The sequence below is a fragment of the Caloenas nicobarica genome, chromosome 6 (assembly GCF_036013445.1).
Source record: "Caloenas nicobarica isolate bCalNic1 chromosome 6, bCalNic1.hap1, whole genome shotgun sequence".
Lineage (NCBI taxonomy): Eukaryota > Metazoa > Chordata > Aves > Columbiformes > Columbidae > Caloenas > Caloenas nicobarica.
Window position 1 is genome coordinate 8,032,600 of NC_088250.1, and position 17,466 is coordinate 8,050,065.

Sequence of the window (17,466 nt, forward strand, 5' to 3'; positions counted from 1 at the left end):
TGGCACTGCCCTTGCACATCTGTATACAACATCAAGGGTGAGGGCAGCTGTGTAACCAGCAGGGGGGAGCTGGGGGGGTAGGAATTTCTTTTAGCTCCCCATTTCCACGCTCCCCTCTCCATGGGCACCAGCTGTGGGAAGCAGGGGTGCTGCCTGCATCCTGCACACGTCATATGTGTAACCCACAACAGCGGCAGGTGCTGGTGCGAAGTCCAGTCAAACATGCAAAAAGGCTGATTTATTCGTATATATATATATTTAAATAGTGAGTGTAATTAAGCAGTGGAACAATTTGGCGAGTGCTGTGGCAGAGCTGCTAGCATAAGGACAGCTGTTCTTCCAAGGGGCATACACGTGTACTTGCTTTGGTTCAACAGAAATTAATTTGAGGAGCCTGAGGATCTGGGAAAACAAATCCTCGCTCCTCCCTGGTACCTTTTGCCAAGTCACAGTGTGAAAAGAAAGCCCCAAATCCTCCCCCTCAGGTTGCCACCGGGTTTTGCAGCTGCTCTGCATGTCAGCCTTGAAGCAGTGATGGGCACGGGAGGTACTGGTACATCTTGGACCATGGGAATCCCGGAGAAATAGGCGCTGTGCCACCATCCCCCTCCGTCTCTGGTCCTGCAGGGGGTAACCAGCTCTTTCTTGGTGTCTTCTACATTAAAAAAAAATATTTTTGGTCTATTTTACAGTCTATATTAATGCCACTGGATATTGCATCCTGCTAACAGCTTCTGTGCTGCACCTGTGGTTCCAATTCTGCTTGTGCCACACATGGAGGAGATTTATCCAAGGGGATTTGATGCCCACGTGGGCTGATTTTAGTCATCTGCCATGTGTGCTTGCCTTTGCACACCTGAGGAGCCCCGCTGCTCTGCAAAGATCCTTTATAATGAATATTATTCATATCTGCAGCATGCTTGTAACAGCTACTAATCATTTTATTACTCTTTATAATCTATTTAAAGCACAATTAGAAAAAAAATCTATACAAAGTTACAGCTGAAAGCACATTTTAGTTACATTATAAATCCCTGAAAAACAACCATCTATCATGAAAACCAGCGCTCCTTAGCTCGGCTGACAGAAATGGATGCTGCTGCGCTACAGCGAGGGAGGACAAGGGAAGGGAGGGCAGGACGGCAGCCCTCGGTCGACTCCTCTCAGCCCTTCAAAGCACGACTCCTTCGGGCTCCAGCAGCAGGTAATCGTGCAAAGGCTTGGGCACAGGCAGCAAGGGGATCAGGCGATAGCATTTGCTGCCAAACTTTTGCCGGATGGCAGAGCGGCACAAATGTTGCAGGCACCGGACTGTGCCCGCCAGACGGAAAAAGGACTCGTAGAATACCTGGTGCTGCTGCAAAGAGAGAGGGGGAGAGAAAACACATGAGCATCAGTAGGTTTTATCTTTTTCCTGATTAAGCCACACGAGCCAGAGATACTTTTGAGATGAAGATCCAAGGGGAGGAGGTAAGAAACCCACTGGTGATTGCCCGGGGGTTAGGGGTCTGTGCACTGACATGGCTCCTGCAAGCAAAGGCTGGATGAGGAACTCTCCTGTGGAAGCACACGTGAAGAAACACAGTCTCACCCTAGGTGTGGTTTGGGGAGATGCTTTCATGCCCATGGGCAGCAGCATCCCTGCAGAAATCCTTAGAGATGACGTAGAAGAGACCCACTTGTTTCTAAGAGGGTGAAACAAAGCGCGCTCGGTCTGTGCAGCCTCGGCCTGTCCTTAGCTTGGAACAGAAATAATTACTCCCATCCCCTGGAACATTCAAATCCCTAACATTCTGTGAGTCTGTGGTTCTGTAACATGCTGAAGAGCTTTATTTGTATTTCAGCTGCTGTCCTCCCTTGCAGTCAGGCTAACCAAAGACCTGTGGGGGCAAGGCAGCCATCCGAGATCATTCAAGGCTGGCCGTACTTGTTGCACACTGGGGACAAGTTTTTAAAACCAAAATTAGTGATGTGGGCTCCTACCAGGCAGTGGTCTGGCTCCAGGGTTGCTTCCAGATGTTGGGATTGTATTTTATTGGAGGACAGGGGCAGGGATGGGGGTTTTGGTGTTGAGGGAGCTAAAGGGATGCAAAGCTGCTCTGGGGGTTTGTGGTGGTACCCTGAGGACTAGTTTTCTTTTTTTTTTTTTTCCCACCCATGTGAAGTTTAGATGGCAAAAAAACCTCTTGGTGTGTAAAACTGCCTCTTCGGGGCTCAGCCATCCCTGCCAAACCACCTGCACCATCTCACCTGAAACACCTCCTCCGGCACGGCCTCAGCCCACTTCTCAGAGATAGGGATTTGTGAGTAGGAATTGAAGAGGACTTCGATGACCTCTGGCACAGCCGCGCAAGACTTCAGCACCTAGTTGTGAGCAATGGGAGGGTTTCAGATAGAGATGCACGTCCCAGAGGGGCAGAGCATCCATGTGCTGCAGCTGGGGCTCATCCCTCCCCACCACGGTCCAGGTTGGGATACCCCCATGTTGGTATGATGCAGGTGTAGAGTTTATCTTGGCATGCTTTGGACATCTTTCTCCATCTGAGAAGTGATAAGAAGACGTGCCTTGCTGAGGCACTTCATCTGGATGCATCCCTTGCTTACATTTTTGGCTGTGCGTGATAAGCCAGGATAATATTTTCATTATTGTTTGATGTAAAATCAATGAAACGCAGAGCCGTAAGACAGCTGCATTGATGGCTGATGTCCCAAGCCTGTCTCTGACAGCCCCAAGTAGGAGAAATCCTCTTTGCTGGTCCCCCATGCCTGTGCTGGCTCCATCCTGCCCTTTGCCCTGCCTGCTTTTCCCTGCTGCCGCGCTGTGGGTGTTTTCATTTCCATCATTCCCAGCAGCATCGCCAGCCCCGATGCCATGGTCCCATCTCCCCGTCTGGACCAGGAGCCTATCCCAAACCCTCCCAATCCCCCATCTTTTTATTTCCCAAAGCACCCTGACCCTAATTGCAAAATCGTGGGTGTGAGGGGATATCCATGGGCTGCTTTGGGGTCAGTACCTTGACGAAGGCGGGGGGCCATATCTTCTGGGAGCCATGGTTGAGCAGCAGCTGGATGGTGAGGTGTGGCCTCAGCTCCTGCTTAAAGACAGCACTCTGCAGCACACAGCGCAGCGGGGAGATGCCACCGTAGTCCATGGCGTTGACGTCGGCCCCGCGCAGCAGGAGGAAGTGTGCCAGGGCGGCGTTGGCGGCCCCGCACGCCTTGTGCAAGGGGCTCCTCCGCATCTCATCCCGGGCATCGATGTCAGCGCCGTGGGCAGCCAGCAGCCGGCAAAGCTGCAGGCAGTCCTCGCCGGTGCCCAGTGCCTGCCCGCAGAGGATGCTGAGGGCCGTCTCCTCCCGTGCGCTACGTGCGTCGACGCACGCTCCGTACTTTAGGTAGAGGCGGGCATGGTCGCAGAGGCAGTGCCTGGCTGCCACGTGCAGTGCTGTCTCCCCTCCATCCTCGCTGGGCAGGTCAACAGTGGCCCTGTGTCTCAGCAGGAGCTTGGCACATCTGCAAAGAGATGGGGAGGCTGGGGGGGGGTACCGCACAGATGGGTTCTGGGGGATGCGGGCTGGAGTGGGAGCCTTGGGGGATGACGGGGTGGGAGGTGATGTGGGGTGAGGATGAGGATCAGGCTGGAGCCGAGATTCCATGGGAGTTGTTGCACTCAGAGCAGCAGAGGCTGGGGAAGGTGACTCCGTGCCCTGGTGCACATCGTGGCAGTGGTAGTGGGCCATGGTAGTGGTTTGGACAATGTCTCCTTCTTGCCCTTGACCAGCATCATTCATGAAGGGTCATCCCTGACCATCCTTGACTACCTTGACCATCCTTGACTCACCAGGGATGGTGATCACTGTCTCGGCTGTGCTGGTGGTCAGGCAGCACTGGAGGCAGTGCCCATGGTCAGCCATGCCAGCCAGGTCTGTCCCAGCCGGTGAGGGATGCATCCAGCCATGATGAGGACACACAGGGTGATGGGCACCTTCATGCCATCAGTCTGTTGGCTGCAGTTTTATTTCCTGGCACAGGCATAGCCCTGAGGTGTTACGAAGACGATCTATACAATCCTACCCCTTGGCTGACATCCACAGAGCTTCTCAGCTGAAAACATCCTTCACCTTGATCTGTGCTGTGAGCAAGCTGACATGGTGGGAAACACTCAGTAACACCTCTGTGCAGGAGAAGAGCTCGGTGTGGGTTTGTTTGGTTGTAAAAATAGATTCCTCTTCTCCTGTTAAGGGACCCAAATACCTTTCTTGGGCTGTCACTCCAGACAGGACTAAACAATCATGTTTTCTGCCTATCCTGAACAGAAACATCTTTGCAGGTGGTTTAAGCCTGCTGGAACGAGTTTTGCTGGCTTGTTTGGCACTCAGCTCTTGTGACGATGGAGTGGCAGCACCTGCAGTTCCCAGGAGGAATAAATCAAGGTAAGTAACCCTCCCTATCCTGCTCCTCCTTTCCTCTAACATCACTGTGCATGATTCCAAAGAGATATTGTGGCTGCTGCAAAGTGGGGACCCTGGTTCTTATCAGAGCTTTCCACCTGCACCCTTCTGACAACAAACGGAGGTTGAAGATGCCAGGTCTGCTCCAATGTGTTTGTTTTTAATTTTTTTTTTGGTGTGTGTGTGTGGTGTGGTGGTGTGTTGTTTGTTTGTTTGTTTTAAATATATATGAGTAAATGGATGTGATCAGCCAGTCTAAATGAATCAAAGCGACTGCTCCACCTCCTGCTGGGAGCTGCTGGGGCCGGCGTGGCTCAATGTTACTGCCCAGGAAGGGCTGTCGACAGCCAGGTTAGTGCACAGGTTTGAACCCAGTGCTGTGACATTGAGGAGTTATTTGTTGGGGGGGGGCCAGACCCACACGTGATCCAAGTGGGAGCTTGGAAACGTAGCCAGCTTGAGTTTCCCAAGTGATGCTGCTGGGGATGCGGGAAGAGCAGCTCTTTAGAAAGCCTCAGCAGTGGCTGGCTGGAGCCTAGGGAGGTGTATCAACCTTCAAACCCTCCCGCCCCTGCCTGTTTCGTTTCCCTCTGATAAGCTTTTCTTTTAGCTCAGGTATCACCCAGAGCCCTAAGTGAGTTTCTGGGTTGATATAGAAGAGAAATGATGTAGAGCTATGGGGGAGCAGAGTCCCAGCCTGAGCTCTTCAGTAGGAGGGATGGGGAAGAAGAGGAGCCCCAGGGAGGAAGGATGGTGCCAGGGCATTGCTTGTTTTTCTTGGCCCAGATTAATGTTAACGTGTGTGGGGAAAATAATAATAATAATAGAATAGTAATAATCTACTTGAATTTTTTTCTGGACTTGGTTGCAAAACATGCAGCAGTCTAGTCCAGGAAAAAAAATCTTTTTTTTAAAAATAGTTCATACTTAAAGCATCTCTGCTTCGTCCCAGGCAAGGAGGTGGCTGTGCCTGGAGACCCTGAGCACAAGCACTGTACTGGTTTTGGCAAGGGCTGTGTGTCGAGAGAGCCCAGGCTGGAGGTTTACACCTGCATAGGCAAGACAGAGGGAATATTCCCCTGCCCTGAATTTCCAGGTGAAGGCTGGTACATTACAGGTTGCCTGGCAAAGTCAAGAGCTGTGCCCAGCCCCTCCAGCCCAGCATCCTTGCTCTGCCACAGGGGTTTCCCTCCATGAAAGCAGATGGGATTTTAATTACAGGGAGTTCAATTCCTCTTGGCCTCCTGCTAGACATGTCAAATATTCTTCTAGAAATACCAGGGTGGAAATACTACCCTTTCCAGATGCTGTTTTCCTGAAGGGTTATTTTTATATATTATCAAGTTCAGTGGCTAACTGGTTAGAAGAAACCTGAGTTGGTTTATTTTGAATTTTCCCCTTGAATGGTCCTCCCTCAGCAAAGAGATAATGTTAGTGAGGGGCTATAAATAAGGGATGATCTCCTCCGGTTAATGTAAATGGTGGGCTCCCCATGAAGAGCATGTGCCTCCCATTTGGATGTATGGAGCATCAGCAGGTGCTGAGTAGATGCCGTTCATGTTTGCTGAATTTATGCTCTTATTTTAACCTCTAATCTCTACTGGTTAACTCATATGCTCTAAAGTTTACCAGCATTTCTAGCTTTTTTTTCTTAAATTTTTAGATTTTATTAATGTCCTGTTGTTCATCATCAGATTAGAACAAAGTCCCATTAAATAGGGCTCAGCTGATGCTGCTTTTTGAGGGCTCCTCTCCAATTTTCTGAGAATATTGCGAGGGGCCGTGGATTTAGTTCAGCAGAAATTCAGACACAGGGTGGCAAAGCAAACCAGTTTGTTTTGCATCCAGCCTGGTACAATCAACCTGGATGAGTAGCTCACCAGTGGGAGCGATACCTTCAAACAGTCACTCTTGCAGATCTAATTCTGACCAGTTTATACTCGCTTCTAAACCCTGCCTAACTCATTTGTGGGTGATGGGTAATACACTCAAATGTCTCTTTGCTTGGGCAAGTTGCTCATCAGGTCAAAATCACACTAATTTGTGATAACTGCTGCTAGTTTTGCAGGTTTACCTTGCGCTGGGGTCCTGTCTCAAATAAATGGGATAAAATGGTGTGGGTTTTATTTTCCTCCTTCACCCATCAGTAGAATTGGGGCAGATGTCAGGCAGGATGTGCCCTCCCCTGCCCTCTTGCTGGCAGCATGGCTTGGTGGGGTGCTGCTCAATTTGGGATGGAAAAATGCCCAGGCTGGGAAAGCAGGATTCAACTTGAAATGGGATGTGATGAATAACCAGCAGGAGGAGCAGGAGGTTGGGGCACTGGAGGCTGGAGGGAAATTCCTGTCCGAAAAACCCACTCAGGCCCTCAGTCTTCTTAAGGAAAAATCTCCTGTTTGTTTTTTTCGTCTCCCTGGGACCTGAGTGAGGCTTTCCTGTCCTTCGCTTGGTTGTTTTTCATGGCATCCATCTGTCTGTGATCTATTACTGGGTTGATCTCGCTTGGAAAAACCCCCTTCCCCAAGCTGGGCTCTGAATGCAAGGATTATTCTTATTAATTTCCTACAACAAGGAGAAAAGAAGCCTGTTTTTCTTTAAAAGATGAACATCTTTTCGGGCACTGCAAACCCACCAGTGAACCACGGCAACACTGCTGCCAAGGGCTGGTTGTACCGGCGTGGGGACCGCTCTGCTGCTGCAGGGCGAACACCAGCCCAGGAGCATCATCGCTCTCTACACTGTCTTTTTGCCAAAGCTTCATTTTGTCACACCAACTTGGGGAGCAGCTCCTCCAAAGAGCAGGGTCAGGCCTTGGGTTGTGCTCTGTATCTGCTTTTGGGTTCTTTGTTTCTTGCTTTGGACCCATTAAGAAGCTGGTCTTCCCCAGTGGGAGGACAAATTTCCAAAACGATGGCTCCAAATGCTCTGAGGTTTGTATTTTAGCAATGCTAAATGGAGCAGAGGATGAGGTTTAGCACTAGATGATGCTAAATACTGGCTTTTAAAATCTGTGGTCCTTTTATTTGTAGTCATATTTTCTTCCTGCAGCCAAAAGGGCAGCGTGTCTGGGCTGATGCTGGAGTAGCCAGAGGGTGCCACAGGGCCAGGTCCACCAATGGCGGGTTAGTGCCCATCTCCCTGGCATTTGGGAGCCTTGCTATCCTGATAGTGTTGCCTTTTTAGGTACCTGCCTTCCTGCTTGGCTCCTGTTTTGTGCTAATTCCTTCCACGAAGAGCTATTCTCATCTCGCATTCCCTAAGCAAAACCGATTCTGTCTCCCTGAGCTGGCCCCTCTTATGCTTGGTCCCCACCCCACTGTTTCTTGCACGGAGCCTCTTGTACACTGAGTCTTCTCTTGCTTTGATTCATCTCAGCATATATCTCCCATCCCTTGGCGCTGGAAGGTAGGAGCCAGAAGACAACCCTGGTTTCAGCTCCCAGGGTGGAGAGAAGAAGTGAAGAAGTGCCCATGAAGGCGTTACTCAGCCATAAGCCCAAGTCACACAGAGGCAGAGGTGACATCTTTTCTCATCCCTTGCCTGAGCCCTCTTCCCTACGTGGAAGGCTGGAGAAAGCAAGCCCTGGGGGATTTCTCTCCAGGCAGGCTCTCCCTGGTTGCATGGGAAACCTGGGATCTTCAGACAGCTTTTTCTGACTTGCAGATCTGAAGGAGGACTCTACAAACGCAGCAGCGTTCGCCATCCCTTCCACTGTGGGTACCGTGATGGGAGGCGGAAGCTACATCCTGCATCCCTGCGATGCGCCTTCCCACCGCCCCACGCCTGCTCTTCCCCCCGGCACCGCCGGGAGAGTTGAAACCCTTCCTCTCCCCCTCAATTATTTTTATTTTATTTTTTTTCGGGGTGCCAATAAAGGCAGACTCCTTTAATCATCCCGGCTTTAAGAGGGAAACGGGAGAGCACCAGGGAGAGAGTGCAGTGAATTTAGAGACTCATCTTACCCCACCATGTTAATTATCTCTGCTGTAAAAAAGAGGTCAAGGAGAGGAACTCTACTAAATAGGCCGACGTTGGCGTGAACAGCTCCTAAAGTGAAGAAGGTAAGACTGAACTTTACTGGAACTTTTTTTTTTTCCATCTCTTCAAAAAGCTCCTAGATTAAAGCTCTGATATCCTTTTTGTTGAAATCTCATGGATTCTGAAGCTCAAATGGCTGGAAGGAAGCCCAGATAATTTTTTTTTATCCCAGTCACTGAGAGGCTCAAAGGTTTTAAGTCCTGCCCCCATGGTGAATTGCCGAGTATATGGGAATACAGAAGAACCCGGCACATAGGTGTTCTGGCCATTGTTACCGAGAGGGAGAAAAATAAAATAGCTCTCTATGTAGGTCAATGACCTGCTCTTTATTGTCAGTAAAAAATTAAGGATGACCTAAAATCCACTACTCAATAAAAAAATAATAAAATAAAAAAAAGGCAAGGTAAAGTAGTCTCCCCCTAATCAAAGAGGAAATGTTTGTGTTACCTAAAGCTTGACCTCCTCAGTCTCTAACTTTAGCAAAGTCTCTACGATTGAAAAGCAGTGGTCGAAACCTCAAAACCTGTCTGAAATGTCTATTAATTTTTGATCTTTCAAGGGAGTAGGCTTAGTTATTGTAGAAGCCCCCATAGTGCTGGGTAGCGTAGTTAAGGGTCTCTCAGCATTTCCATTATAAAGCCCCAATATTCAAGGGCTTATAACTCAGCTGTTTCCATGTTGTATCTGTCTAATCCCCATGCTGCTGTTTGCTGGCTCACCTGCCATCCCCCTCTGTCCTTCTGGGGGAAATAACATGTGGATTTGTGACAATGCCTCATTTTATATAAATAAATAAATTTTTATATATATATATATATTTTTTTTTTTTTCAAGCTGGGAAGCACCTGGCCAAAAACTAGACACCTGGACCTCTGTGGGCCATGGGGTCCTCTCCATGCACCAGGTTGGTTTATGTGCTACGTCTCTACTGGGGAAGAACAAGTTGATGAAACCTAAAATGCCCATCCTGGGGCTTCTAGGATGGCTTGGAGTTTGGAGACTGAAGGCTTTAAGGTCAAAAGGGAGCTTGAGTGGAGGAATTAAAACCCGCTCCTTATTAATGATGAGAGCTACTTGTAGCATCCTCCTTTACTCAGCCCTCTCCTTACCTTTATCTTACCAAGGATGTGCTTGATTAATCTCTAAATTTTTGGCTGAACCAACATTTGATTAATACTTGATTTTTGGTGGTCTTGCAGAGGCTCTTATTTATAGCCTGGGCTTGAGATATTTACATCCGCAAATCTTTTCCTCTCTGTCTGCTTTTGCTTTCCAGAGCTCTTTCCCTGATGCCTGGCCCATGATACACTGGATCTGTACTGGGAATCTTGTCTCCACCACCTGCTTCTAGTTCAGCTCACTGTGTGTTAAAGGGGAGACGATTGAAGCTGGAAGCCAGGGTGGTTTTCACTAAAGCTGGTAGGCAAAGAAATTTGCTATGGCCCTAAGCGGCTTCATTAGGATATCAAGGGGCTGAGCTCTTTATAACAAAAAAAAAAAAAAAAGAATTCCCCAGTTCCCTGGGTCTAATGATTCAGGCACTTAAAGTCCTACTGAGACATACATGTGTGCACAAAAGCTTATTTTTTCAAGGCAATGTTTATGCTCATCTCTGTGATGCTGATGCTGATCCAGGGTGAGAAGGGAATGGATGCACATGACCGAGCCTTATGCCCAACTATAAACCAAAGTGGACCCATATGTGGCTTGTGTGGGGGGAGGAGGGTGGAGGGTTTCTCCCCATCCCACAGACCCCATCTCTTCGTTATAGCCCTGGGGCTGGGGCTTTGGGAGGAGTGGGTGCCCTGGTTGTCACTGACATCCCTCACAGATGGGGATGGCATGGGAGGAGGAGTGCAGGACGTTGGGGTGACCCATGTGCCCCATGACTGGATCCATCTCCTGGGGCAAAGCATGCTGGACCTGGGATGCAGGACGTAATGATTTTAGGATAAATCATCAGAAAAGAGGAGGAAGGAAAAGCATATGGAGCTGGGCTGGGCTGCTCCTGTCCACGGGAAGGAGACCTGTGCCATGCAATATGCCTGGCAACAAAATGTCCTTTTTTTTTTTTTTTTTTTTTTTTTTTGGCTATGCTAAGTGTGCCACAGCAGCTCGTAGATGTGGGAGCATGTGGAAAGCCTTGCAGGGGACCCTGGCACCATTTTTCCACCCCACAGAGGCAGAAGCGCTGGAGTCTGCATGCAGGGGATGCGGACAGAAGTTATCAGCAGGGAGATGCTGACGGGAGGGGGACCTTCTCCTTACCCCAGGGAGTCTGGAGTGGTGCAGAGATGCAGCGGGGCCAGGCCCTCGTCGCTCTGCAGGTTGGGATCAGCCTCGTACTCCAGCAGCAGCTCGACGCAGTCGGTGTGACCCCCCAGACAGGCCTCGTGCAGGGGCCCGCGCCCCCCCGGCGCCAGGTCGGGGTCAGCCCGTCGGCGCAGGAGATGGCGCAGGCAGGCGGTGTGGCCCCGGCGAGCGGCCAGGCACAGCGGGGTGGTCAGCTCCCGCTTGTACTCCAGCGACCACAGCCCTGGGGGGAGAAGGGAATTGGGCTGATTCCCTGGGATTTGCACCGTGGGCAGCGCTTGGGGCCATTCCCGTCCTCTGTGCCTTGCACATAAACCACATCGTCTGCCGTTTTTTTCCATTTTTCTTTTAGCTCCCTGGCTGCTTTAGAAGTTTCGAAGAGCCTGATTAACGTTGGTGGCTGCTCCGAATCTTGTTGGCGAGAGGGGAAGCAAAACTCGCCTGGCGCGTGCGCGTCCAGGAGCGGGACTTCATATGGCACAAGCTGGGTAAACCAACACCCTGCCCACAGCCAGGGCACCCTGTGTGCAAGACCTTGCTGGCAGGAGCTAAAAGGCAGCCTACAAATTCTTCACCTGCACCTACGGGAGGAAAAAAGCTGTCTTTGCTGGGACGGGGCTGGGCCTGGAGGCACCCAAGCTGGGTGGGAGCGTGTTGGGAGGGTGATGCAGGGCTGGGCATGGGAAGAGCTGGGTTTGAGCTCAGCTGGAGCAAGGCATTGCATTTCCCAGCAGCTCTGGGACCATCTGTAAATGCACAGCGTCCGGTGAGCATCTGGGACCATGAGGAGCTTCTGGGGTTGCGAGGCACTGGGTAGCACTTCCCTGGGAGCATCTTCTTCCTGCCAGCTAAGACCAGGCTGCTCTTTCTGAGCCCCTGCATGGGGAATTGGAGCTGTGAGCCCTCTTGCAAGCATGCCTAAGTCACAGGCTCTGCCCCATCTCAACCTGGAAAAATGATGTAGACACACACTTCTTATGCTTTCCTGTCCCTCCAATGTTAGTATGTGCAGAAGAGAATAAAATGAAGTGTTGAACGTTTACGGCTAGGGCTGCAGGGCACAGTCCTCTAACCAGAAACCAGCCGCCTTGGGAACAGGCTCTGTAAAAAGCGTTATGCACTTAAATGTACCGCACCTCTCCTGTCTAGGGTTAGTAAATACCTGTTTTTATATTTTTTTCTGGACTGGCCTTTAAAGAAAAGGTACCTGAGAGTCCATAAGATCCTTGGCTTTTCACTTGCCACTCCAGCTCATTTTTACTGATCTCAAAAACCAGGTTGACATCTTGATAGTATCGGTCAGTCAGGACCTCGAGGCTTCTCAGGTCTCCCGCAACCAGGGCTGTGTAATACCTGGTGGCAGGAGCGTGAGCTGGCAGAGTATGCTCTGAATCCAATTTGGTGCAAATATGTAGCTTTTCTGTTACAGGTTCCGATAACTCGTCCATTCCAGTGCTTCCCATGTGTGTAGATCCTCCTAGCCGGGAGGATAGATGGGCTTTTATAGTTCATTGTTTCCATCCTCCTGGGCTCATTGTCTAATTATAATCCAGTTAAGGCTCTATTGTCGTATTTATAACTCCGGCAGGGTCAGATGACGACGGGCACACGATACAATGAGTGTCAAACAGTCACTGGGTTGTGTTGTGGCAGCACCTCTTGGATTAAATTGCCGGTTTAATTGCAGGCAGCAGCTTGGGACATGAGTGTTTAGGCTGGAAGGAGAAGGGTGCCTAGGGTTTAGGGGGGGAAAAAAAAGATATATATGTGTATTTAGTCAGCTCTTGTCTTCCCCATCCCATATAGCCTTATTTGTGTGCTCTGGGCAAGAGCATTTTTTTTCTCTTCTCTGCCTAACACTGTAATTTTTTTTTTTTTTTTTAAGGTGCTCATACCTGTTTCCGGTCTTACGGTTGCTATGCAGAAAACTCTGGGCATCGCATTAGTGGCCAACACGAGGCAGGCTGGCACATCCCTGCAGGGATGCAAAGCACTTGTCAAAGGCCAGCAAGGTACAAATCCTCCTGGGGCTTTGGCAGGGGGAGCCACTCTCCCTGCTGATGCCTTGTATAGGAGAGAGCAGGTGCCCAATCTCTGCTGCCATTTAAGCACAGGGACGGATGCCAGCGGAGTGTCCCCGGCTCCTGCTGCCCAGAGGCTCGTGGCTCCTTTCCTCAAGGTCACAGGAGAAGTCCGTGGTGGGGACAAGAATAGATCTCAGTACCTCGTGACTTGGTGGCTTCGCCACCAGCCCAAGGCTCTGGGTGACACAACTACGCTCCCTGCCTGCCAGCCCTCCCGCTCCACCTCTCTGGGGAATGAACATGATCAAAGCAGATCTGGGGAAGATGTTGAACTGCTGAAATGCTTTGTGGTTCCCTCCATGTGGAGTAAGCCTGGGGCTGGAAGAAATGTCTGGGACCTTCTCCATAGCCCCATGCAAGTGGGGACCTTGCTGGGCTCCTGCAGGTGACCATGAGCATCCTTGTTCTTACCCCAGACCAACACATTTGCACTGCAAGAGTCACCACCTGAGGTTTCTTGGTGGGTTTCCTCAGCACAGCTGCAGTGACATCAGCCACCTGGCCCTGGAGACCATGGGAAGAGCACGGAACCATGAAAAATCACAGTGTGTCCATTCAGGATGGCGTTGTGCTGAGATGGGAAGACCTGACTTGGGGTCCTTGTGTAAATTAATTCCTTGTGTAAAGGACCCCCTGCCTTGAGGTCCCTGTTCACCAGCAGCCACAGTGGGAGCTCATTTGAGGTCAGCTGAAGTAGTATTTCACATTTTCTTTCTCCCCCTGAACTCAATGCTGCCCTGCCCACCTGCCTGTCTGTCCACAACTGCTCAGTTGGTCTGAACCTCCCAAAGCCATTGTCTTCCTCTCTTCTTTTACCACTTGTTGCTATTTTGCTACCTCCAGCCTTTCTATGCCCCTTCACCCTTCTGGTATCAACTGAACCACCTCCTAGAAGTGCTGCTTTGGTATGAAAAAAAAAAAAAAAAAGTCTTTGTTATCCCCTGGGGTCCCTTACTCAGTGCAGGAGAAGGTTTGGGGAGTGGCACAGACTGGGATTTTTTTCCCCAGGGACTTGTCCTGGCACATATTTTGCAGCTCTGTCTCATTTTCCCTCTCTGCTCATTAGCAACCCTGTAAATTGGGGTGGTAGTGAGAAGGAAGCCTGCCTTTATGCACCCTTTGCTCGCACTGGAGGAATCACCTTCTGTGCTGGCAGCCGGGTATATTTAGCAGGCAGTCTAGACCTCGGTCAGACGTGGGCTAATTTTGCAAGGGGTGCATGTAGGTGTGTGTGTCTGGCATTAAACTGCCATTGAGAGTGTGTTGAAATACCCTGTGACCCCTTCTCATGAGCCTTTTAATAAGTGTCTATTTGCATATAACACTCACTTCTTGGGTCGTGGTAATGACAGGATTAACGGCATCACTGACGGAGGGGGTTAAAAATAGCCAGGGTCAGCAAGAGTGGGGAAAAAAATGTCCTCTTGTAGCTGAGTGGCACATATAAACGCACGAGCCTGAGCTCCTGCCAGCCAAGTCAAGTGCTTTTTCCACCAAAGAGTGGAAAGTGATGTCAGGATAAAACAATATTCCCGTGATTTTAAGCGGAACACTGCTGTAAGGGCAGGAGTGATTTGCTGCAGAGAGGAGCTGGCAGCCAGGACACCTGTGGAGCATTCTGGGGCTGGCCAGGAGAAGGGGAGAAGTCCCCTGCTGGGTTTTGAAGGAAAACAAGGGGCTTCAACTGCTTATAAACTATGTCACCTTTGGGCAGATGTTTTGGGTGGTGGAGGAAGGCTGAGACCCCAGAGCCCTACCCTCTTCTCTGCCACTGCAATACTGCGTGGCCTTGGGCATATCACCTGTACTCCCAGTATCCCAGTCCCTGCGCAGGACCCGAAGGCCTGATCCTGCAACCAGTTAAGCCTGAGATCATCCTTATGTATCCTTACTTCTGTAGATATGTTCCTACACAGACTCAGGCCCTGTATGCTGGCAAGGATGAGCACTTCATTAGCAGGAGTCTTGTGCTCATTAATCTCTAACACAGGGGTAGCATCTTAACCTTCTCCCTGCATACAACTCTTTGCAGAGTACACCTCATTTAACAAAACATTAAGCATTTTACTTCCTCAGATCAAGTGTATCTATTAATAATGACTTAAATTGTCTGCGCTGGCTTCGCGTTACAAGGAAAACTCATTCCTGGCACATGAAAGAGCACGATACACAGAAGCAAAATGATTTCGGCACAAGCTTGTTCCCCAAGTTAAGCTGCCACATAAACTGCTCTGTTCTCACACCAGGGAGATTTCAGACCACAATAACTTGCCCTGCCGGTTCAAAAAACCCATGAGACTGCCTTAAAAAATCTGGCGAGTCCAGATGTGCCCGTGCCGAGAGCTCCTGGCATCGCCGCTGTGATTTACAGCTGCCCTCCAGCAGTGGGGAATGGCATTTTTTTTTTTTCTGGGGAAATTTCCAGTGTGGTGAAGGAGCCTGAGGGCTGGCAGCCCTCGGCACTGCCTCCTCTAGCTGCTCTCAAGCGCGAATTGCAACGTGTGACTGTTTTAAACCTTGCACCCCTCTTGCCCCCTCCCAAAATAACAAAAATGAGCTTGCTGAGTGGTGGAGCTCCCGGCGACGGCTGTGTCAACCCAGCACCCCATGGACATGGGGAGGGGATGCTGTGCCCGCAGCCAGGGGACCGGGAGGTGAGCAGGTGGCATGGCAAGGCCACCATGCCACAAAATAAGCCACTGGCTGCCCAAGCCTACCTTGGAGGGACGGTGCTGTGAGGGTGGCTCTCCCAGGCGATGCTTGCTCGTCCCCCTGGGACACCGTCCCCAGCCGGACAACGCGGGGCGGAACGTTTAACCTCCTCTCTCGGAGCCAGGTGCCACCTTGCAAACAGCCAACCTGCCACTGAAATGTCCCCACGTTTATATTTCCAGTGCTCCCCCCCCCGCTCAGTGTGACAGCGCTGCCCAGTTATGTGGCTGAGCGAGGGGGTCAGACTGCAGGATTAACTCCCATGAATATGTCCCTGTGCTGGGGGGGGGTGTGTGTGTCTCTGTGTGTGTGTGATGTCACGCTCTGTACCCCCCCGCCTCAGAAAAAGACCCAAAAATCTTTTGCAGATGCAATTGCATGAGCAGAGCTGGCCGAACTGCTATTGGCAGACCAGCTCTCCTTTAAAAACTGCCATCCAGTGAAATATAAACTTGTCCCAAGGCCGCATTGATTTTGTCCAGTTTTTATTGGAAATTAGATAATATTTAAATAGTGCTGAAACATTTCCCTTCAACAGCTCTCTCTCTATATATATGGCAAGGTATTCTGCACTACACTGGTTTATAGTGGCCCTTCTTTGCCAAACATAAATAATTTGATTCAGCAACAAAAAAATAACCTTTCCAGTTTTCATAGCTGTGCAGTACTTTCCTTTGTCCCCCCCTTTACCCGTCAATTATAGGAATAAAAATCTCTGGCTCTTAGCTTAACTAAAAATACTTGGCTTCCCATTCTCCCCACCCCCTGCTGAAGAATTGCAGCTGTGTTAATTATCCCCTGGGAATTCAGTCCTGGTGCGCATCCTCTTTTAAAGGCGAAGGGGAGCCCTACCAATTATTTAACCCCTCAGTAATGCGCTCGTGAAATGTCATCCTGAGTGCCAGCCTGGAAAACCACCTCAGACTGACCCTCCATCATGTGGCCCCTTACAGTACGATGCTGAGTTTTGGCATTTGCTGATTAGCAGCTGCCCCGCACACTTGCCCCTCGTCTCCGGCAGCAAGGAGACTGGGTTATTGTTGGCTTGTGGGTTGTAAGGGTTGTATTTACCCTTTACCCTAAAATATCAGAGCCTCTTTGGCAAAGGAAGGCATGGAGCATCTCTGCTGGACGTGGTGGCCGTGCCACCCTGGGCTGCAAAAGGTTCTGGGTGAGTGGCACAAGTGGATGCAGGCACAAAGCTTTCAGCTCAGTCTGCCTTAGATTTAGGGATGTGGGAGGCTCCCTGCATTTTTTTTTTCCTCTTTTTACACCTTTCTCTTAGAAGGCATATGGCTGAACATATAGGGCGAAGCCATGGTTTCTGGGTAGCGATGGTTTGAGGGTTGTGCTCAGGAGAGTTTAACTCAACGTGGGCAGTGCAAAGGCTGGTCCCTCTCCACATGAAAACTAGTTTTGCTCCATAACACCTATTTTTAATGCCCACCTCAAGCTTTGATGCCCCAAGGCTGCAATCTAAGCACTTGCCTGCATATGGTAGATATAGAAATCACCATCCCTGCTCTGCTTATATCTGGGAGGGCTTCAGAGTGGAGAAGCAGCCAGTGATGGAGATGCTGAAAAGAAACCTGCACAACAAACCCTGTTCTGAAAAGCAGGGACAGTTTTTTTTCTGAGGATTGTGTGCAATGGGGAAGGGCAGGAGACCAGCCATCCTGGGGGACTTGGCCAGGAGGTGCCACCAACCTTGACATCATCTTTCAGAACAAAGAAACAAGAGGCATCTCTCAAGACCTTGGCGGGGGCCGGCAGGAGGGCAGGAAAGTTAGTTCATGTGATTACAGTTTCAAAACCTCTGGCTTCAGCAGGGGATTGGGCTCCACCAGCTGTTCAATGACATCAGAGCA

The 17,466-nt window shown here is 50.1% G+C and overlaps 1 protein-coding gene across 4 annotated transcripts; it reads right to left on the reverse strand.

Moving 5' to 3' along the window:
- Positions 1-237: 237 nt before the first annotated feature.
- Positions 238-15,777, reverse strand: ASB18 (ankyrin repeat and SOCS box containing 18). 4 transcript variants are annotated; one of them, XM_065637216.1, is made up of 7 exons: positions 15,604-15,772; positions 12,698-12,777; positions 12,010-12,535; positions 10,758-11,025; positions 3,015-3,513; positions 2,251-2,364; positions 921-1,357 (listed from the first exon to the last, which is right to left on the reverse strand). In XM_065637216.1, exons 3-7 carry the CDS (start codon positions 12,263-12,265, stop codon positions 1,172-1,174), a joined length of 1,323 nt encoding a protein of 440 aa, XP_065493288.1. In that variant the 5' UTR covers positions 12,266-12,535; positions 12,698-12,777; positions 15,604-15,772; the 3' UTR covers positions 921-1,171. The 4 variants fall into 4 exon arrangements, with proteins under 4 accessions (XP_065493290.1, XP_065493288.1, XP_065493289.1 ...); XM_065637218.1 differs by lacking the exons at positions 921-1,357; positions 12,698-12,777 and adding an exon at positions 238-655 and having other exon boundaries at positions 15,604-15,777; XM_065637217.1 differs by lacking the exon at positions 12,698-12,777 and having other exon boundaries at positions 921-1,354; positions 15,604-15,774.
- Positions 15,778-17,466: the final 1,689 nt, after the last annotated feature.

Coding starts and splice junctions, on each gene's coding strand:
- ASB18 (XM_065637215.1), bottom strand. CDS start 12,265: ATGGGAAGCACTGGAATGGACGAGTTATCGGAACCTGTAACAGAAAAG. Junction 3,514..10,757: donor ACCACTCCAGACTCCCTGGG/GTAAGGAGAAGG, acceptor ATCTCTTTGCAG/ATGTGCCAAGCTCCTGCTGA. Junction 2,365..3,014: donor GGCCCCCCGCCTTCGTCAAG/GTACTGACCCCA, acceptor GCTCACAACTAG/GTGCTGAAGTCTTGCGCGGC.